The sequence below is a fragment of the Ricinus communis genome, chromosome 10 (genome assembly GCF_019578655.1).
Source record: "Ricinus communis isolate WT05 ecotype wild-type chromosome 10, ASM1957865v1, whole genome shotgun sequence".
Taxonomy (NCBI): Eukaryota; Viridiplantae; Streptophyta; class Magnoliopsida; order Malpighiales; family Euphorbiaceae; genus Ricinus; species Ricinus communis.
In genome coordinates this window covers 25,450,433-25,473,743 of record NC_063265.1, presented here as the reverse complement: position 1 = coordinate 25,473,743, position 23,311 = coordinate 25,450,433, and the positions used below count along the sequence as shown (strand labels likewise).

The following is a 23,311-nucleotide window of genomic DNA, read 5'->3' as shown; positions in this document are numbered from 1 at the left end:
AGTTAATTATCCTTATCTCCAAGCGATTATTAACCAGTTCTTGTTATTCAAAATTCCAATTGCCAAACGGATTTCTCAATCTCATAAAGCAATCTAAACATCACAATTCACAACGTCTCATGAATAATGCATAATCTTATTAATACTGAAAACAAGAAGAATACAAAACCAACTCAAACAATCCAACAATATAATATCAAGCCAACATAGTAAAGAAATCCCAATGGATTAAATCAGTCTAGCTAAACATGTTCATATTTAAAACAATCTAGGAAATCAATTACAATGAAAGAATAATGAAAATAAAACATGTACACCCTTTTCTCTCGAATTGGATGAACTGCTCCAAATCTGGATCTACACTTTGATTAATCTCCCAAATTGCCTCTTGAATTGCTCCACTCATCGTTTTTGCACTCGGAATCTTACGATTCCGGGATTCTTACTCACCGCGAACTCTCTCTCGCACTCGATTGTGCAGAACCGAACCAGCCCACTGGGGCTCAATGTCACTCTTTTTCCCCCCCCCCTCTTAAGAAAAACTCATTTTTCTTATATATTTAACTCAAGACGGTCAGAGACCAAAGACGTCCAAGTCCAAGCCGGCCAAACCGTGGATCTCACTTGGTAGGGTTTCACCACTACTGTTCCTCCCTCGTTGGCCACCACGGGCCGTGTTTCTCCTCGGTTGGCCACCACCGGCCGCGGTCAAGGCCGTGGTGGCTACGGAAACCGTGCCCAAAGTGCCAATTTCAAGAATCAAAGCCAATGGTTGAGCACGGCCAGAGTCCAGGCCGTGCTCAATGCATGCATTGCGGGCTCTTGTCCGATCTTGATGAATTCTCGTCCGTTTTCGCACGTATTGATCTATAATTGCTTAAACAACGATGATGGTCCTATAAATGTTCCTGAAATGCAAAAGAACATAAAACACGGGTGATCTGGGAATAAAAGCACAATAATTGCTAAGAACATACGCAATAATATGCAAGCAAATATGTGTAAAACTATGCTCATCAGTAAACCAGGCTAGGGACTGAAGAAAACCATCGACACTCCTGAAGAGATTGCCCAACCATCGATCCTTCCAATTGTTGAAACTCCAGCTTTCAAATTGGAAGAACCCCTAGAGCATCATGACTACGTTCAATTACACGAGGAGCGAGTTTTGCCCATCATACTGGCAGCTTGCTTGACAGTCGGGAAGAGGAAGTCGACGATTATCCCTTTAAGCGGATACTTGAAGCCATTTGCTTGGAAGAAGGATGGATGGTAGTCAATCCCTACCATTTGCTTTTCACCATGAGTCCAGCTAAGAAGACTCATCACATAAAAAAGAAGCGCTTTTGGGAGGCACCCCAAATTTTATTTTATTTCTTTTTCATTTTTAATTTTTTTTTTACTCTTTCATTTTGAAACATTTTATTAGTTTTAGTTTTCATATTTTATTAAATTTTTATTTTAGTTTCGATTTTAATTTCTTATTTTATTATTTGCAGCCACCCCCTCTACCATAGACTAGCCAGCGCCCTGATATCCCTAATGATGCACCTCTTTTCACTCTGGAGCCATAGTCAGGGCAGTATTAGTTCTTTTCCCTTTTGCATTTCTTATATTTTGTACACTGAGGACAGTGTGTCCTTCAAGTGTGGGGTGGGTGATATTTATCCCATCTTAATTATTTGTTTATTCTTTATGCAATTTTTTGTTAAAATTTTGAAAATTTTTCACTTTGTTTCGATGCTCTTACTGTTGACTTGCTTTTGGAAATCCTGTTTATGTCCATGTGATCGGGTAAAACCGATAGTGTTGAGTCTTGCGGAAGAATGTAAAATAATTAGTTTGAGTTTTGCACTAAGTTGCTTTGGTTTATTTTAATTCTGTTTTGATGATTTTTGTTTGGAACCTACTCAAAAGCACACTTGTGAGAAATTGAGCCTAAATTGTTAGCATACACATTATATGCTTTTATTTATTTCTTGTTGAGAGTGCCAATTACTATCTTTACTTTTAGAACTTGCTCGGTAATACTTATGAGGGCCATAAGAAGAGCTTAACACTTTGGTATGATAGAGGCACTTAGGTTTTTTATTCTAGCCAAATAGCCTTCATTCGTTTATTGATTCTGTAGATAACCCCCTCTTTCACCATTTTCTATCATATTTCATTGCCACTTAATTTTATTCTGCTTTGGGTAATGATTTTGCACATGAGTTGTTTTTATTGGGAATTTTTATCTTGGGAATAGCTTTGGAATCTTGTAGCTGCTTACTTCAATCCAAAAAGAAATTCACTCTATTATATGAATGTTCTTCCCTTATGAAAAAAAAAGAAAGAAGAAAAAGAGGGAAAGGTGATGAAAAGAAAGAAAGTAAGTGAACTAAACATTTTGACTTGATTCCTATTTCCCACCTTGGACTACTATCCATTGTTTACCCCTTGTGATTATTGTGACTTGTGTGCATGTCATGTATTTCATTGCAGAACACCATAGGTTCAACATCTTATCAAATTTACCTACCCCTACCTAATCCCTATTACAACCCTTATAAAGACCTCTTGACATGGTTGTTGACTCTCCATAAGTGGTAGGACTAGGATTTAAGAGCAAGCATATATTAAGTAAGGCAGTAGTTGATGCATTGAGCGATTAAACACTACCCTTTAAACACTTTGAGTGATTTAGAGTGAATCTGGTGAGGAGTTGGTTCTAAATAATTTCGTTGAGACAGTATTGTGTGAATTATTGGCATCTTGGTTGTGATACTTGAATTGATTGCTTCTTTTCTTTTTGTTTGACTTACACTTGTTAAGGATATGTGCAGGAGCTCTCTAGCTTGTCTGTCAGTTTAAGTATTGTTCCTTAGTGGTTTATTTTCCTTATTTTACTTTTGATTGCTTGAGGACAAGCAATGAGCTAAGTATGGGGTTATTTGATGTGCGTAAAATACACACATCTAAATGGGGTTTTTAAGATTGATTTAATGGACATTTGGATGTGAATTGGTCTCAACACTCACCCTATACGTTTGTTTGTGTGCATTAGGTCCAAAAGAGGTCAAAGGATGATAAAGGAAAGAATTGGAGCATAATTGGACGTCAAAGCTGCCGAAACGAGCTAAGTATGCCATGCGGAAGGTTAACACGGCCGTGTTGGATTCAACACTGGCCATGTTACCAACACGGCCACCAACACGGCCGTGTTGGATGCGTCAAACATGAAAGAAAAAGAAGCTTTTAGGGAGCGCGGTCACAGAGAGTAACACGGCTAGGAACACCATCTCGTGTGCCCAACACGGCCAAGAATACGGCCGTGTTGGCGGCGACAGAGGGTTTTAATTGAAAGAACGAAGAGAGAAAAAGAGGAGGAGGCTAGGGTTAGAACGTCCCAAAACCCTAATATTTCTCTCTCTAAGGGTTTTCTGAGATGAAATCAAGAGAAAAGGAGACTTGGATCAAGGTTTCAATCGGATTCCCTTTAAAGATTGAAGATTGGGCTAGGTTCGTTGATTGGTTTTCAATTGAGCAAGAGAAACAAGGATCGATTCACAATTGGAGCAAAAGGATTTGGGGCTGTTTACTCTCATCCAAGGGTGTAATCGGGTTTCTCTACCTTTGCTTATTGTTGTAATTGAATTCTTGTATGCTTTGAGAATGAACATGATTAGCTAGATTGATTAAATCCATTGGGATTTCTTTACTATGTTGGCTTGATATTATATTGCTGGATTGTTTGGGTTAATTTTGTATTCTTCTTGTTTTCAGTATTAATAAGATAATGCATTATTCACGAGACGTTGTGAATTGTGTGTTTAGATTGCTTTGTGTGATTGAGAAGTCCATTTGGCAATTGAAATTTTGAATAGCAATAACTGGTTAATAATCGCTTAGAGATAAGGATAATTAACTAGCCGGATTAAGAATTAACAAAGCTTAATGGAGGCGGATTAAAGCTTAATGCTAATTTAAGATTCAATCGTTAGGAAGAGATTCCAACTTTAGTTTATTAGATTTAGGAATTCGGTTATCTCGAGAGAGAAACCGAACTCGGTTAAGAATTCGTCCACGGGTAGCATAATTAGACTCACCAATCCTTTATCTTTTGTTTGATTGCCAACTAGTTTAGATTCCCTTTGGGTTTGTCTTCTTGCCTTAGTTATTTCGTTTATCAATCACTCGTGCATCTCCCTTAGGACTTAGCTTGTAGCTATTAATTAGTTTAGCAATTATTTATCGCTAATTTTAGGTTAATATAACAAAGAACAAAGGAGTAACTCTGGGCTTTCACTTTTTCGAGGAATACGACCTTGATACTCGCCATTAGTGCTAGACTGCATCGATAGGTACACTGCCTTAGATTGTAGCTAACACGAGTAGCACCCATCAGTTATGATAATTTGGATTCTGCATCATAGTTGTATCCTTTGAAGATGAGTTAGACTATTTGTTGTGAAACAGGTGTGAAGGATTGGATGCTTGAGTCTTTTGATTAACAATGATTGAGTTTATATTTTTAAAGAAAATTATTATGACTCAAATGTTCTTGAGTTGACATAATCTTTGCATTAGTGAGATTCTTTTGAATAATATCTTTAAGCTGAGTAGGGATGTTTTTCATGATTTTTGTAAAAGTTAATTCTCAGTTGCTATTTACTTGAGGACAAGTAAAAGTTTAAGTGTGGGGGTATTTGATCGGTCCAAATTATGTATAGATATTTAAGGGTATTTTAAAGCTTTAATGATATATTTCTATATATAAAATGGTGAAAATATGTGCTTTTGCCTCACTTAAGCTTAATTGTCTATTTTTAGGAATATTAGCAAAAAGAGGAAAATATGGAGCTAAAAGAAGCTTAATGGGACATATTCGTGTCAAGACCCAAGATTAAGACTCATGGACTGTTAATTATAAGGCCCAAGGGATATTTTAGTCATTTTGTATAATTATTAGGATTTATATTAAGAGTTATTTACGGAATAGTATTTGGTGGAGATTAAGATACTTTAAGTCTTATCTATTAGATAGACTTATATTAGTATACTCATCTCTAAAGAGATTTATTTAGAGGAGGACTCTCCTCTATATAAATCTCTGCAAAAAAGAGGAGGAAAGGAAGAAAGAAGGAGGGGAGTTTTCTCCTACCTGCTTTCTACACCTGCCACCATTATTCTCTCCATAATTCTCTACAGTTCTTCATAAACACTTTAGTTTTAGTTTTCATTGTTCTTTTAGGATCTAAGGAGCTTTTCAAGAAGTGGAGACTGAGGACCAATCTTCTTCCTACTTGAAGAAATTCTGGATCTTGAGGGAGCTTTTTACTTTCTTATTTTTTGTCTTTCTATTTAATACAATGATCATTGGGTTAAATATGTTAGGCTAGTTTTCATAAGTATTTAGTTTATTCTTTCTACTTTTGTATGAACCTTGTTATTTATTTATTTAATGAATGATTTCTTTACCTTCATATCTTTATTAGTTTCAGTTATTATTGTTAGTTAATCATCATATTAATTTAGCAATAGTAATTGTTATAAAAATCTTTAGGTTTAAAAGTATTAGAAACATCATCTTTACTTTAATCTATGTTGGTATAAGAAACCTAAGTTGTATCATTAGCTTGAGTGATTTAGGGAAAAGGCACATCACCATCTCATTCATTAGATTTAGGCTTAAAATAAAACAAGGAGATTACTAAGTAAATGGCTAGATTAAATACTATTTTTAGCATATAGTTTTAGATCATAAGCATTTGCATTTGCATTGCATATTTATTTATTGTTTAGTTACTTTACTTTATGACCATTATCCTCTCAAACATACGATTTAGAGTGTTTAGATTTACTTTTATTGTTTTGTGTTGATAATTAGTCTTTATAATAAGTGGCCTCATAGTTCTTTGAGAGATCGACCTCGTGGTGAACTTACCCTTACTATAGGAACGGTTCATGCACTTGCGAGTACTAAAAAAGAAATATCAAACATTATGATATTACATTTTTTTCTTTGTTGTTGTCTATTCTTGATTTGTTGATGGAATAGCTTTTTAATTTGTTGCGATTCAATTAAATTTCGATGATCCGATTTTTGCTTTTAGATTGGATGGTTTGAAAGAGGAAGCAAGCGTGTTTTTTTATCATCGAGTATAATAGTTAGTTTGTTGTATCGTAAGCTTACTTTTTGTCAAATTCTAGAGTTGTTAGTATACAAATTGTTAGATTTAACTATTTACTTCTTTTAATGTATTCCATGTGGGGTATTTTACCACATGTCTAAACAGATGTGATATTTTGGAAAACAAAAAGATGATTTCCAAAGTATTTATGAACGACACGACCGACTGGCAAGGACAATAATAGGATGTAGGTGAAAATGAGGTAGATGCATTGCAGTTCATGCTTGCTGATCTTGAAAAAGCATTCAACGAAAAGAGAGAAAAAAAAAAAAAAAACAATTTTATACCGCAAGCTCCATATGTTTCGTAGAAAAATACCATTATTATTCAAAACTTTACCGAGTTAATCAACAGCTAATAGCTTAATGCACAATTATACCATAATTACTTATTACCTAATCAACTACTGGTGAACTGACCCTAAGAGCACATTGGACGCAGTTAGTGGGTAAATTAAGATTGAGCTTAACCCATATTGTAGTTTATCTTTTCCTTCTTTTTCAATCTGCTAAGAAACCTATATTAGAAAAGCTCAATTTGTCGAATTTCCGTGAAATCTTAGGTCATTTTCATATAAACTCTGCACAATTGGTGTGACTAATGCAATGATATTAGTTAAGGAAGTTCCACTAACAAATGTGTTTCTATAGGAAAATATTTTATCTAATCACAGTGACCACAGATCTAAGCTAAGGTACTAGAAGAAGAAATACAAAAGCACCTGATTGAGCCTGAATGCAAGTAAATCTCTTTAGTAACAAGAAGGTGATTAATCACGGCGTTAGAAAATGCAAATAAGTGCATTATAAGTTCGAATGTGCCACTAAAACCAATAGAAAATGGCCAGAAAGCAGGTTGAATTTTTCAGTTGAAACCAACTTGACTGTCCGATAAGAAAAATTGGGTACTGTTCAACGATTGAGCTTGATTCTTAATGCAAGTATTTCACTGAAAGCAGCTTTTAAGGTATATTAGCAGTTCTATAGCAGATGATAAACAATAACTCAAAACTCCATGTAGACCCTGGTATTTTACCAAGCTGCAAAGTTTATTGGCACTAACAAAGTCTCCCAAGCTATCTGCTAAGAGATTCTACAGTGGTATGCAGAGAGTAATTGACAAGCAATGATATCACTTTAAGTAAAATGCATATCATACTCAAGTTACGCATTTAGTATTTCAAAAAAGCACCAGACACTATAACTACTGAAGTGCCGAAACATTGCTGACAAACCTGTTGATATATTGCAAGTCTGGGATGATAATGCAGCAAGCAATTCGTGGTGATGTTCTAGCCTGCCTTATATCACCAGGTAACAACCCAAGTCATAGCAGGACTTTTGCAAATCACCCCTTTTTTTGACGAAGCCATCAAAAGACTTATTCTCAAACTTGAAAGATATTTTATTGAGGATCAAATCCTTAGGAAAAGGAAAGGAAAAAAAAGAAAAGAAAAAAGAACATACTTCTTAAGCCACACCGCCACACCACCACCCTTCCTCTCCTCTCTTCTCTTTTTTCTGGCTTAATGCGTGATAAGGAGTTCGATTAATAAAATATTAGACACAACTGTCAAGTAACAGTCCAATTTCTAGAGTAGAACTCTTAGACAGCAACTCAAAGAATACTACTTGTAACAAAGGGAACAAAACCCAATAGGAAAAATCTAAAAGGAAAAAGGGAGAAACGCAGTAAAAGACATTGGCAAGAAAACAGAAGGATGAGGGTCAGCAATAAACCAGCGAAGCAAACATGAGGCAACACGTCAGACATTCTTTAACTTCTTCATCTTGGATGGGGGCCATCTACCCTTCTTTCTTAATCTCCTTTTGCGAACAAGCCTCTTTCTACGAAGCCTAATCTTCTTCGCCAGTTTCATCTTCATCTTCTGTTCCGCTCTCTCCTGAAGCTTTGACTCTAATGGTAGTTTGTCTACTGCTACAACCTCCTCTTTGCTTTCTGTGGGGACCTCTGCTGGAGCTGTTCCATCAATGTCTGAAGAGGCATTCACTATAATAGCACTCCTTTCACTGCGGAGATTATGATTATGAATGCAAACTCCAGTAGAAGATTTGGGGTACAAATTGATGGTTTTGAAGTGCAACCTGTACACTGAAAAACATTACAAAATTCAGAAAAATTCAAGGGTAGAAAATTAATCAAAATACTTAGTCATAATTACAGCAGGTAAGTGTTTGGTGAAATGCCCAAATGAGCAGGAAAGGAAACACAATGCGAAAAGGATAGAGAGGTACCAGGAGTAGCAGTGACGGCCATCGTCGAAGATGAACATGACGTTAATGAAACCTGGGAGAGAGAGGTTTGAGGAATAGAGAAGAGAAGGAGAGACATTTTTTGTGTTTTCTTTACCAGTTGCTTCTTCTTTCTGCTATCTTTAGATTTGGCCTCTCATTTCTGTTTTGTTTTGGATAACCTATCCTTTATTCTCCCAGTTAGGAAACGACGGGTTAATTGTTCCTTGGTATCCAAATCTTGTGCTAAGTGTCAAATTGCATACCAAATTTCAATTTAGCCTTTAACTTTGTCATCTGGACTCAATTTAGCTATTTTCAAAATTTATTAATTTTTTAGCCCAAATTTTTATACATTTAGCTTAAATTAGCCATATTTTGGACAAATATTGAAGAGTTGGATTCACTCTCTCTTAATAAATAAAAATAATTAAAAAACTTATAATTTTAAAAACTATTTAACAATTTTATTATAATTAATAATTAAAATAATAAGTAGTTCTTATCACCACCATCCCCGTTGCAATTGCCCTCACCTCAACCCCATTTTCATTACAACCGCTCTCACCACCATCGCCATTATAGCACTTTTTACCATCATTATGAGAAAAGAAAACTGAAAAACAGTAAGAACATCGACATATAGCAATATTTATTGTTTTGTTTGTTTTTAATTAAAATATTTATATTAATTTATATATATAAATAATTTAATTTAATTTTAAAAAACTAATATTTTTAAGTATTTATTTTATCCACTCTCATAAATAGAAAGAGGTACCTAGGGTTTTAGGAGAATCAAGAGATAACAAGAGAAAACAAAAGCTAATATCGATTAAAAAAAACTATTATTCATCATTAGGCAGAGGGTTTAGGTTACTAAAAAAGAAGGCCACTAAGTAAAAACTTCTTAAACCTTTTATTAAGTCAAAAAATGCTTCTTAACGTCACTGATAGGCTATTTGTGTAGCTAAAATATAAGGCAGTGAACCTATTGATGCAGACTAGCATAAATAGTGAGTATCAAGGTCGTATTCTCGGGAAAGGGTGATCCTAGAACTACTGCAGCGTCTTATATTATCTAACCTTAACAAAATTGATGAAGTTATTATGCTATGATTAAATATGAACAAACGATTAACTAAGTGTCAAATAATCTGAAAGGATTTAGGAAAACAATCGAAGGAAAAAGCAAACCCTAAGGGACCTAAGCTAGTTGGCTTTTAGTGAAGATAGAGATTATATTGATTACCAATTGCAATTACCCATGGACGAATTCTTAACTGAATTTGGTCTCCCTCTCGAGATAACCGAATTCCTAAACCTAATAACCTAAAGTTGGGATCTCTTCCTAACGATCGATTATTCGATTAGCATTAAGCTTTAACCCGCCTCTATTAAGCTTTGTTAATTCTTAATCCGACTAGTCAATTACCCTTATCTCTAAGTGATCATTAACCAGTTCTTACTATTCAAATTTCCAATTACATAAAGCAATCTAAATACCACAACTCACAACGTCTCATGAATAAAGTGATTTCTCATTAATAATGAAAGCAAGAAGAGACAAGCATTGATAATCAAAATCTCATAAGCATTAAAATCAATCCAACAGCATAGGAACCCCAATGGGTTTGACAAATTTAGTTACTCATACTAATAAGCAACACAAAGTAAAGAATAGATTCAGAAAAGTAAACTGAAGGCATGTACACCGTTCTTCTTCAAGTTGGATGAAAAACCCTAAATTCCTAATTCATAATGATAAACCCTAATTTGCCTCTTTAATGCTCTCAAATCTTGTCTTGATCTTCAATTTGATGTTAAAAAAATTATAATGCTTCCTTCAATAGATAAAATGATCTTCTAAGTTCGAGTATTGAAGTTTGGAAGAAGATGGCTTAAGCTTATATATGTGAAATCAAGTCAGGAAATCGAACCCTAATTCAGCAAATCGTTTTTGCCTATATAAATCTTTCAGCACGACCGTGGTCAAGCCCATGCTAATCAATCTAAGCCGTGTTGGACCTTCCCGTTCCTCAACTCGCGACTTCTTCTTGGTCGTGCCCTAGCCGGTGCTGAGCCACCATGGGCCATGGTGGCTTCGGAAACCGTGCCAAAATGGCACTCTTAAAGGGCAACTATTTGACGGTTCAGCACAGCCGGAGTCCAGGCCGTGCTCAACCTTGAAATGCTAGTCCTTGCTCAATCTGATGGATCCTGGTCCGTAATTACGTGTATTTCCCTCGATTACTGATAATGTCCCTCGATAATGACTTAAAACGTGAAAGGAACCAAAACACAGGTGATCCTGGCATAAAACAAGATAACTATACACAAAAATGTAAACAATTGGGCATGTAAATATGTATAAAATGATGCATATTCAATATATAAAGAATGAAACTCAAGTAACTAACAAGTTATACACCTTTAAGGAAAAACTATAATAATACCATCTTGAAGCACAACTTATATAACAATTCAGCATTAAAGACTAAGAACCATTGCTGATGTGCGTAAAATACATACATTTAAATGGGGTTTGTAAGATTGAATTTATGTACATTTGGATGTGAATTGGTCCCAACACTCACCCTATGTGTCTGTTTGTGTGCATTAGGTCCAAAAGAAGTCAAAGTATGATAAAGGGAAGAATTGGAGCATAATTGGACGTCAAAGCTGCCGAAACAAGCTAAGTATGCCCATGAGGAAGGTTAACACGGCCATGTTGGATTCAACACTGGCCGTGTTCCCAACATGGTCACCAACACGGCCGTGTTGGATGCATCAAACATCAAAGAAAAAAGAGGTTTTTAGGGAGCACGGCCACAAAGAGTAACACGGGCATCAACACTAGAACGTGTTGGGAACACGGGCATCAACATGGCCATGTTCATGGCAGCTGGTCAAATTCATTTAAAAAGAAAGAAAAGAGAAGAAGGGAGGCAACTAGGGTTAGAACGTCCAAAACTCATCTTTTTCTCTGTCTAAGGGTTTTCTGAGTTGAAACTAATGAAAAAGGAGACTTGGATCAAGGTTTCACTTGGATTCTTTTTGAAGATCAAAGATTGGCGAGGATTGTCGATTGATTTCAATCTGAGTAAGAGGAACAAGAATTGATCAAGATTGGGCACGAGAAATTGGAGCTATTTACTCTCATCCAAGGGTGTATTCGGGTTCCTCTACCTTTACTCATTTTTTATAATTGAATTCTTGTTGGTTGTGATTATGAACATGATTAGCTAAACTTATTAACCCATTGGGGTTCTTTATCTAGGGATTTTTGTACTTTAATTTTGAATTGAATGTATTGATTGTCAATATTGGTTTGCAATGGAAATATTTATTGATTTGTTCTTCATATCTTGTTGAATGATTTTTGAAATTTGAATGATCTTGAGAAAGACGTTTAGGTTTGGATTGTCCTTTGCAACCTATAATTGAATTCGCCTAGAGATAGGGTATTCGTTCTACCGGATTGAGAATTAATAACTCTCAATAGTGTTAAATGGTACATAATGCTAATTTGGGTAATTAGAGTTAGGAAGAGATTTCAACCTAATTAATCTAAGTTAAGATGTTAGTGTCCTTGAGAAAGGCATTAATTGTGTAGAGATTTTCCCACAGAAATTGGATTCAATCAATCAATTCCACCTTTAGTTTCCATTCCTTAGAGACAAGAATTCCCAAAGAGTTATTCCTTTACTGGAATTAATCATTCCCTAGTATATGTAGTTCGACAACAATTAGAGTAGCTATTAGTTAATTTAGGAATTATTCATTAACGCCATTTCTTTTCTGTGATTAGATAACAAAGAAGATTGATTAGATTTAGGTTCACACGTTCTTTGGGGAATACGACACTTGGTACTCGCCGTTAGTTATACTCCACTGATAGGTACACTGCCTTAGGTCATAGTCTTGCTTGACTTAGCACACATCAAGTTTTTGGCGCCGTTGCTGGGGAACAGTTTTTTGTGAACTAAATTGAAATTTTAATATATGTTAGTCTAGTCATTTCTCTTTTTATTTATAATTTGTTTTCTATGTATAGTTTTGTTCTTATCCTGTTTGTTGGTGTTGTTGTTCTTTATTGTGCTCAAGTAGTTTATGACCAGGAGCTCTAATCCTAATCTTACAGAGCCTTTACCTGAACCCGAGCGCTCTCTTAGATTGCTAAGGAGGCGTATGCAGGCAGTAGAGGAGGAGATTGAAGCAGAAATTCCTGTTTGTGAAACTAGTGAGATGGAGAACCATAATGAAAATGGAGGTAATGGTGAAAGGACCATGTATGAGTTTGCTAGGCCCTCTCTAGCAAGGACGCAAACTGGGATAGTGAGGCCTCCTGTGGCGGCCAATAATTTTGAAATAAAGCCGAATGTAATCCAGATGATCCATAATATGGTGCAATTTGGAGGATTGGCGAGCGAAGATCCGAACGAGCATATCGCTAACTTTTTGGAAATATGTGATACCTTTAAGATTAATGGAACAACTGATGATGCCATACGGTTGAGGCTGTTTCCTTTTTGCTTGAGGGATAGAGCGAAAAGATGGCTGCAGTCCTTGCCACCGAAAATGATCACTAACTGGACTTCTTTGGCTGAAAATTTTTTAAATAAGTATTTTCCTCCTGCTAAGACTGCTCAAATGTGAAATAACATATCTTCTTTTGTGCAGGGTGAAGGAGAATCGATGTATGAAGCCTGGGAGTGCTTCAAGGACTTGTTAAGGTGTTGCCCACACCATGGTCTTCCTCTCTGGATGCAAGTGCAGACATTCTATAGTGGCATGAATACATCCACTAGACAAATGGTAGATGCAGCTGCAGGGGGAGCTATCAATAGCAAAACACCTGAGCAAGCCCAGGATTTGATAGAAGAGATGGCCACCAACAGTTACCAGTGGCAAACTCCACGGGCTAGAGGTCCAAAGCCGGTTGTATATTGGGCTAAGGCAGATGCTACAGCAGCCTTGGCGGCACAAGTAGAGCTACTTTCCAAAAAGATAAAACAACTTTAGATGCCGGTCCAAGCAGTTCGGCCTGGATGTGAATTCTGTGGTGGATCGCATTACAGTGCCAATTGTAAAGTAAGAAGTATGTTTGCATCTTCTATGCCTACTAATATTTCTAACGTTGAGCATGTTGATTATGCAGGTAGGCAGCAGAATGATCCCTATAACAATACATACAACCCAGGGTGGAGGAATCATCCTAATTTTGGATGGAGGAATTCTAATAACTAAGGTCCACCAGGATATCAGAGGTTGCATCCGTAGCAACCTATGCATTCTATTCCCCATCAACCAGGAGGTAGTCAAGAGAAGAAACCTAACTTGGAAGAGTTGATGACGAAGTTCATTGCAACTTCAGAGAACAGATTTTAACAAACAGACACTGCCATTTGGAATCAACAAGCTTCAATTCAGAACTTAGAAACTCAAATTGGGCAGTTGTCTAGGATGATGGCTGAGAGGCAGCCAGGCACGCTTCCAAGTAACACAGAGTCTAATCCAAGGGAGCATGCCAAAGCAATTACTTTGAGATCAGGTAAGGAACTTCCTAGTCCATCTAAGCCTTTCACTAATAATGATTCTGATGTGCAGGTGGATGAGTCGAAAAAGAAAGACAAGCCTGAGGAGAAAGAAAAGGGAGCAGTTGAAGAGAAGGAGGATTTGAAGAAGATCCCCTCGAGGCCATACCAACCTCCCATTCCATATCCTGCAAAACTCAAGCAGGATAAAGTTGATCAGCAATTCGGCAAATTCTTAGATCTTTTTAAACAATTGCGGATTAACTTGCCTTTTGTTAAAGCTATTTCGCAGATGCCAAAGTATGCGAAGTTTTTAAAAGAAATTCTAAGCAACAAGAGGAAGTTAGAGGATTTGGGATTGGTGACCTTGAATGTAGAATGCTTAGCAGTGTTTCAGAGCAAGATTCCAGTCAAACGACGCGATCCAGGGAGTTTTACTATACCTTGTTTGATTGGGGATAAATTGAAATTGCTAGCATTAGCTGATTTGGGAGCTAGCATCAACTTGATGCCTAGTTCATTGTTTGAGGAGTTAGGACTAAGAACTTCTAAGCTAACTCCTACCAGGATGAGTATACAACTAGCAGACAAAACTGTTAAGTACCCGAAAGGGATTATAGAGGATGTGCTAGTTAAAGTTAACAAATTTATATTTCCTCTGGAGTTTGTTGTCATGGATATGAATGGTGAGAGTGATGTCCCATTGATCCTAGGAAGACCATTTTTAGCTACATCTAAAGCTTTGATAGATGTTAGTAGTAGAAAGCTGGAACTTAGGGTAGATGATGAGAGCATTATATTTGATTTGACTAAATCCTTGAGATACCCATATGAGCATGATGGTACTGTCTGTTCGATTGATTTTATCAATGATATTGTGGAATCTCAATTACAGGAAATAATGATTGATGATTCTTTGCAATTGGCAATGCAAGAGAATGAGGATAATTTATCCAATGAACAAGTGTTGGAGCAGCTAGAGCACTTATTAGCTGCTGATGTTAATGATGAAAAGAATGATGGTTTTGTTGATCTTAACAGGTCAGGAGTAAAGAAGTTGAAGCCTTCTTTGGAGGAGCCGCCCGTTCTTGAGTTGAAAGAGTTGCCAACGCACTTAATGTATGCCTACCTAGATGAAGCAAAGCACTTACCAGTTATTATTTCCGCTCATCTCACACCGGAGGAGAGGGAGATGGTGCTGTGTATTTTGAGAAGGTATGCAAAGGCATTTGCGTATAAGACGACTGACATACCAAGAATAAACCCGAGTTGCAGCCACAAAGGCGGTTGAACCCTCATATGAAAGAGGTGGTTAAAAAGGAGGTAATTAAACTTTTTGATGCAGGTTTAATTTACCCTATTTCTGACAGTGCTTGGGTGAGTCCTGTGTAGGTGGTTTCCAAGAAAGGGGGCATGACGGTGGTGAAAAATGAAAAGGAGGAGTTGATCCCTACACGAACGTTAACGGGCTTTCGGGTTTGCATAGACCACCGACGCTTGAATGATGCAACCTAAAAGGACCACTTTCCCCTTCCTTTTATTGATCAAATGCTTGAGAGGCTTTCATGCCATAAGTATTATTGTTTCCTTGACGATTTTTCTGGTTATTTTCAGATTCCCACAGCACCAGAAGACCAAGAGAAGACGACATTCACTTGTCCTTATGGCACTTTTGCCTATAGGAGGATGTCGTTTGGCTTGTGTAATGTGCCTGCGACCTTTCAACGGTGTATGATTGCCATTTTCCATGACATGATAGAGGAGTCAATGGAGGTCTTCATGGATGACTTCTCTGTATTCGGTAACTCTTTTTCCCATTGTTTGCAAAATTTGGAAAGGATGTTAGCTAGGTGTATTGAAGCTAACCTTGTGTTGAATTGGGAAAAAGTCCAAGAGGGTATAGTCTTAGGACATAAAGTGTCACATGCAGGGTTGGAAGTAGATGGAGCTAAAGTGAAAGTTATAAGTAAACTACCTCCCCCTACTTCAGTTAGGACTATTAGAAGTTTCTTAGGGCATGCAGGGTTCTATAGAAGGTTCATTAAGGACTTTTTTAAGATTGCTAGGCCTTTAACTCAATTGCTAGTAAAAGATATACCTTTTGAATTTGATGATGATTGTTTAAGAGCTTTTGAGTTATTGAAGAAAAACTAACCACGGCTCCCATTATGGTTTCTCCTGATTGGGAGCTGCCCTTTGAGCTTATGTGCGATGCTAGTGATTTTGCAGTTGGACCTGTTTTAGGCCAGCGCAAGGAGAAGAAATTCCAGCCTATTTACTACGCTAGCAAGACGCTTACGGATGCCTAAGAACACTATACAACCACAGAGAAGGAGCTCTTAGCTGTCGTGTTCGCTTTTGACAAATTCTGTTCCTACCTTGTGCTGTCAAAGACAATTGTTTACACGGATCATTCTGCTTTAAGGTATTTATTTTCAAAGCATGATTCTAAGCCAAGATTGATTCGTTGGGTTCTTCTATTATAGGAATTTGACTTGGAAATTAAGGACAAATGAGGAGCTGAAAATCTTACAGCATACCATCTTTCTCGATTAGAGAACCCGCACTTGGAGGAGTTTAATGAGTAAGAGATCGATGACTTCTTTCCGGATGAGCACTTATGCTCAATACAAGTGGCAAATGCTATTCCTTGGTTTTATGATTATGCAAATTATTTGGCCGCAAGGGTACTCCCGAAAGGTATGTGGGCATGAAAAGAAGAAATTCTTTCTTTGACTTGAAGTATTACATTTGGGACGACCCCTTCTTATTTAGAATTTGTACAGATCAAATTATCAGGAGGTGTGTATATGGGGAGGAGATCATTCAAATTCTCAAGCATTGTCATGAGGGACTGATGGGTGCTACTCGTGTTAGCTACAATCTAAGGCAGTGTACCTATCGATGCAGTCTAGCACTAATGGTGAGTATCAAGGTCGTATTCCTCGGGAAAGTGAAAGCCCATAGTTACTCCTTTGTTCTTTGTTATATTAACCTAAAATTAGCGATAAATAATTTCTAAACCAACTAATAGCTACAAGCTAAGTTCTAAGGAAGATGCAAGAGTAATTGATAAATGAAATAATCAAGACAAGAAGACAAACCCAAAGGGAATCTAAACTAATTGGCAATCAAACAAAAGATAAAGGATCGGTGAGTCTAATTATGCTACCCGTGGATGAATTCTTAACTGAATTCGGTTTCTCTCTCGAGATAACCGAATTCCTAAACCTAATAACCTAAAGTTGGAATCTCTTCCTAACGATTGATTCTTAAATTAGCATTAAGCTTTAATCCGCCTCTATTAAGCTTTGTTAATTCTTAATCCGGCTAGTTAATTATCCTTATCTCTAAGCGATTATTAACCAGTTCTTGCTATTCAAAATTCCAATTTCCAAACGGATTTCTCAATCTCATAAAGCAATCTAAACATCACAATTCACAACGTCTCATGAATAATGCATTATCTTATTAATACTGAAAATAAGAAGAATACAAAACCAACTCAAACAATCCAACAATATAATATTAAGCCAACATAGTAAAGAAATCCCAATGGATTTAATCAATCTAGCTAATCATGTTCATTCTCAAAATATACAAGAATTCAATTACAACAATAAGCAAAGGTAGAGAAAACTCGATTACACCCTTGGATGAGAGTAAACAGCCCCAAATCCTTTTTGCTCCAATTGAATCGATTCTTGTTCCTCTTGCTCGATTTGAAAATCAATCAACGAACCTCGCCCAATCTTCGATCCTTCAAGGGAATTCGATTGAAACCTTGATCCAAGTCTCCTCTTCCCTTGGTTTCAGCTCAAAAAACCCTTAGAGAGAGAAATATTAGAGTTTGGGACGTTCTAACCCTAGCTGCCTCCTCCTTTTCCTCTCTTCGTTCTTTTAATTAATACCCCCTATCGACTCCAACACGACCGTGTCTCTGGCCGTGTTGGGGACACGGGCTGATGTTCCTGGCCGTGTTACTCTCTGTGGCCGTGCTCCCTAAAAGCTTCTTTTTCTTTCATGTTTGACGCATCCAACACTGTTGGTGGCGTCAACTTATACGCATGGGCATACTTAGCTCGTTTCGGCAGCTTTGACGTCCAATTATGCTCCAATTCTTTCCTTTATCATCCTTTGACCTCTTTTGAACCTAATGCACACAAACATACGATAGGGTGAGTGTTGAGACCAATTTACATCCAAATGTCCATAAAATCAATCTTAAAAACCCCATTTAGATGTGTGTATTTTACGCACATCAGGGACCGGTTGGTGGACACCAAGCCGCAAACCATATGGCCAGGAAGGTTATGGATGCTGGCTTTTATTGGCCGACTATCTTCCAAGATGCACGAGCATATGTCCAGGTTTATGATGCATGCCAACGGTTAGGTAATATTTCTGCCCGAGATGAAATGCCCCAACATAGTATACAAGTGTTGGAAATTTTTGATGTTTGGGGCATTGATCTTATGGGTCCTTTTGCTTCTTCATATGGATGCAAGTATATAATGGTGGCTGTTGAATATTTTTCTAAATGGCCTGAGGCACAAGCCTTGCCTACTAATGATGCTAGGGTAGTTTTGAGGTTCCTTAAGAGACTATTCTCTAGGTTTGGAACACCTCGAGCATTAATTAGTGATAGGGGAACCCATTTCTATAATTCTTAACTTGAGAAAGTGCTTAAAAGATATGGAGTATCTCAACGATTCTCCACGCCTTATCACCCACAAACGAGTGGGCAAGTAGAGGTTGCTAATAGGGGGCTTAAGCGCATTTTAGAGAAGACTGTAGGAGCTAGTAGGAAAGATTGGACTATAAAGCTAGATGATGCTTTATGGGCATTTAGAACTGCCTATAAGACTTCTACAGGGTTCACTCCTTTTAGGCTTGTGTATGGAAAAGGTTGTCATTTACCTGTGGAGCTAGAACATAAAGCATTATGGGCACTTAAATCATTTAACTTTGATTTGGATAGTGCAGGTAGACAAAGGCAGTGGCAAATAAATGAGCTACAGGAGTGGCGTCAACAAGCCTATGAAAATTCAACAATCTACAAGGCAAAGACCAAACAATGGCATGACAAGCGATTGAAAAATTTGAAGGAGTTTAATGTAGAAGATAGTGTGTTGTTATTTAACTCTCGTCTCCATTTATTTCCAAGGAAGCTGAAGAGTCGTTGATCGGGGCCATTTACAGTGACGCAAGTCTTCCCTTATGGTGCAGTTGAAGTGCATCATCCGGAAAGGGAAATTTCAAGGTTAATAGGCAGAGGTTGAAGCATTACCTTGGAGGGTCATTGGATGTGGAGGAGCGTGTGAATTGGGCGTTCCATTTCTGATTCAAAGAAAAGAATATAGTCCAGCTTATGACTTTAAAGAAGCTTGTTTCTTTTAATTTCGTTTTAATTCCTTAGTTTTCGTTTTTTTTTCTTTCCATTTTGGGTATTAATTTTTGTTTGAATTATGTGAACTTAGGTGATTAGGTTTTACAGTTGGTTTTTGCTCCTGCATGTGACACTACTTCCGACCCTCAGAGAGCAGCCACTCCTCCACCACAGACAAGCCAGCGCCCTGATATACCTAATGATGCACCTCTTTTCACCCTGGAGCTATAGTCAGGGCAGTATTATTTCTTTTTCCTTTTGCATTTCTTATATTTTGTACACTGAGGATAGTGTGTCCTTCAAGTTTGGGGTGGTGATATTAATATACACTTGCTTTCATGTTTTATTATTTTGTATATGAAAGTCATATCCTTTTCTAGTGTATATATCGCATTTCAATTATCCCATCTCAGTTATTTGTTTATTCTTTGTGCAATTTTTTATAAAAATTTTGAAAAGTTTTCACTTTGTTTCAATGCTTTTACTGTTGACTTGCTTTTGGAAATCTTGTTTGTGTCCATGTGATCGGGTAAAACCGATAGTGTTAAGTCTTGCGGAAGAATGTAAGATAATTAGTTTGAGTTTTGTACTAAGTTGCTTTGGTTTATCTAATTCTGTTTTGATGATTTTTGTTTGGAACCTACTCAAAAGCACACTTGTGAGAAATTGAGCCTAAATTGTAAGCATACACTTTATATGCTTGTATTTATTTATTGTTGAGAGTGTCAATTACTGTCTTTACTTTTAGAACTTGCTCGGTAATGCTTATGAGGGCCACAAGGAGAGTTTAACACTTTGGTATGATAGAGGCACTTAGGTTTTTCATTATAGCCAAATAACCTTCATTCGTTTATTGATTCTGTAGATAACCTCCTCTTTCACCATATTTTTTTATCATATTTCATTGCCACTTAGTTTTATTCTGCTTTGGGTTATGATTTTGCACATGAGTTTTTTTATTGGGAACAGCTTTCTTCAATCCAAAAGAGATTTACTCTATTATGTGAATGTTCTTCCCTTATGAAAAAAAAGAAAAAAGAAAAAAGAAAAAAAAAAGAAAAAAAAGAAATAGAAGAATAAGAGGGAAAGGTGATGAAAAGAAAGAAAGTAAGTGAGCTAAACATTTTGACTTGATTCCTATTTTCCACCTTGAACTACTATCCATTGTTTACCCCTTGTGATTATTGTGACTTGTGTGCAAGTCATGTATTTCATTGCAAAACACCATAGGGTCAACTTTGACCAAGTTTACCTACCATTACCTAATCCCCATTACAACCCTTATAAAGACCTCTTGACATGGTTGTTGACTCTCCATAAATGGTAGGAGTAGGATTTAAGAGCAAGCATATAGTAAGTATGGCAGTAGTTGATGCATTGAGCGATTAAACACTATCCTTTAAATACTTTGAGTGATTTAAAGTGAATCTTATGAGGAGTTGGTTCTGAATAATTTTGTTGAGACAGTATTTTGCAAATTATTGGCATCTTGGTTGTGATACTTGAATTGATTGCTTCGTTTCTTTCTGTTTGACTTACGCTTGTTAAGGATATGTGCAGGAGCTCCCTAGCTTGTCTGTCAATTCAAGTGTTGTTCCTTAGTGGTTTATTTTCCTTATTTTACTTTTGATTGCTTGAGGACAAACAATGAGCTAAGTGTGGGGTTATTCGATGTGCATAAAATACATACATCTAAATGGGGTTTTTAAGATTGATTTTATGTACATTTGGATGTGAATTGGTCCCAACACTCACCCTATGTGTCTGTTTGTGTGCATTAGGTCCAAAAGAAGTCAAAGTATGATAAAGGGAAGAATTAGAGCATAATTGGACGTCAAAGCTGCTGAAACAAGCTAATTATGCCCATGAGGAAGGTTAACACGACCGTGTTCCCAGCATGGCCACCAACACGGTCGTGTTGGATGCATCAAACATCAAAGAAAAAAGAGGTTTTTAGGGAGCACGGCCACAAAGAGTAACACGGGCATCAACACCAGAACGTGTTGGGAACACGGGCATAAACACGGCCATGTTCATAGCAGCTTGTCAAATTCATTTAAAAAGAAAGAAAAGAGAAAAAGGGAGGTAGCTAGGGTTAGAACGTCCAAAACTCATCTTTTTCTCTGTCTAAGGGTTTTCTAAGTTGAAACTAAGGGAAAAGGAGACTTGGATCAAGGTTTCACTTGGATTCTCTTCGAAGATCAAAAATTGGCGAGGATTGACGATTGGTTTCAATCCGAGTAAGAGGAACAAGAATCGATCCAAGATTGGGCACGAGGAATTGGAGCTATTTACTCTCATCCAAGGGTGTATTCGGGTTTCTCTACCTTTACTCATATTTTGTAATTGAATTCTTGTTGGTTGTGATTATGAACATGATTAGCTAATCTTATTAACCCGTTGGGGTTCTTTATCTAGGGATTTTTGTACTTCAATTTTGAATTGAATGTATTGATTGTCAATATTGGTTTACAATGGAAGTATTTATTGATTTGTTCTTCATATCTTGTTGAATGATTTTTAAAATTTGAATGATCTTGAGAAAGACGTTTAGGTTTGGATTGTCCTTTGCAACCTATAATTGAATTCGCCTAGAGATAGGGTATTCGTTCTACCTGATTGAGAATTAATAACTCTCAATAGTGTTAAATGGTATATAATGCTAATTTGGGTAATTAGAGTTAGGAAGAGATTTCAACCTAATTAATCTAAGTTAAGATGTTAGTGTCCTTGAGAAAGGCATTAATTGTGTAGAGATTTTCCCACAGAAATTGGATTCAATCAATCAATTCCACCTTGAATTAATCATTCCCTAGTATACGTAGTTCGACAACAATTAGAGTAGCTATTAGTTAATTTAGGAATTATTCATTAACGCCAATTTTTTTCTGTGATTAGATAACAGAGAAGATTGAGTAGATTTAGGTTCACACGTTCTTTGGGGAATACGACACTTAGTACTCACCGTTAGCTATACTCCATTGATAGGTACACTGCCTTAGGTCATAGTCTTGCTTGACTTAGCATACATCAATTGCCTCACAGGAATCTCTCAAATCACTCACAGTGTTTAAGGGTAAACAAGAAAGTTCCCTCAACGCAGCTGCACACAACCTGTTTACTATAAGCTTGCTCATCAATCTCATCTTTGCTTCTGCGAATAATTGAACACCAAAATCAAAGGGTCTTTCAAGGGTTGAAATGTTGCTGAGGTAAAGGTAAGAATATTTGGATAGAAGTGTAAACTATACGAAAAAATCATGCACTTATTTGAAATGAATGCTTGAAGAACTAAGTACTAAAACAACAAAAATACTCACTAAGCCTTATTTGAAGTAAAGGATGCTCACAAGAATTAAATTCAAAAGAGCTAAGAGCTAAGAAGTAAGTCAGAAATTTTTTTTCTTTCTTTTTTTCATTTTTTTATATATACTATATATATATATATTACAACAGCTTATATAGGGGCTGCATGATTAGTGACGTAAACAATAAGAATAATTATCCAATTTGGATTGAAGGGAGCATCAAAGAATCACTAAAAAGACTAAGTGAATTTAGAACAAATTTAGGCACTATGATTCCATAAATGAAGAAACATAACACATAATTACTCAGTATACAGGGTGAAAGGAAAGATAGATGTATAGAATGGTGTATGTGTAGTGATTATGTGTAAATTATGAAGAAAAGGTTAAGGCTCAAACTAGCTGACTAATGGAAAAAGAGGTAGGCTTTTAGCCAGATGTGGTGAAATCCTAAAGTGCGCAAATCATCTAATGGTATTCAAGAATTCATGTAACCTCAACAAGCATTACAAAGCAAGTTCTAGAGACGAAAGTAAGTACAGCGCACACTCAAGCAAGAAAAATCATGAGCATAATGTGCAATGGATGCTCAATTTTTGGTTCAAAAACTCACATTTGAAGTGGCTAAAATTTACAATTGGTTCCCATACTT

General features: G+C 36.7%; 1 protein-coding gene and 1 non-coding gene across 2 annotated transcripts; both read right to left on the bottom strand.

Annotated features, from left to right (window-relative positions):
* Nucleotides 1-7,553: 7,553 nt before the first annotated feature.
* On the bottom strand, nucleotides 7,554-8,643 carry LOC8266810 (50S ribosomal protein 5 alpha, chloroplastic). Its single transcript, XM_002522541.4, has 2 exons — nucleotides 8,429-8,643; nucleotides 7,554-8,285 (listed from the first exon to the last, which is right to left on the bottom strand). Exons 1-2 carry the CDS (start codon nucleotides 8,523-8,525, stop codon nucleotides 7,939-7,941), a joined length of 444 nt encoding a protein of 147 aa, XP_002522587.2. The 5' UTR covers nucleotides 8,526-8,643; the 3' UTR covers nucleotides 7,554-7,938.
* Nucleotides 8,644-13,076: 4,433 nt separating this feature from the next.
* Nucleotides 13,077-13,182, bottom strand: LOC112535393. The gene has a single exon (XR_003079545.1). It is a non-coding gene; the product is annotated as a small nucleolar RNA R71 (small nucleolar RNA).
* Between the last annotated feature and the right edge of the window lie 10,129 nt (nucleotides 13,183-23,311).

Excerpts from the sequence above, each read along its gene's own strand:
- LOC8266810 (XM_002522541.4), bottom strand. The coding sequence starts at position 8,525 with ATGTCTCTCCTTCTCTTCTCTATTCCTCAAACCTCTCTCTCCCAGGTT. Across the intron at positions 8,286-8,428 it reads GGCCGTCACTGCTACTCCTG|TGTACAGGTTGCACTTCAAA; the intron begins GTACCTCTCTAT and ends AATGTTTTTCAG.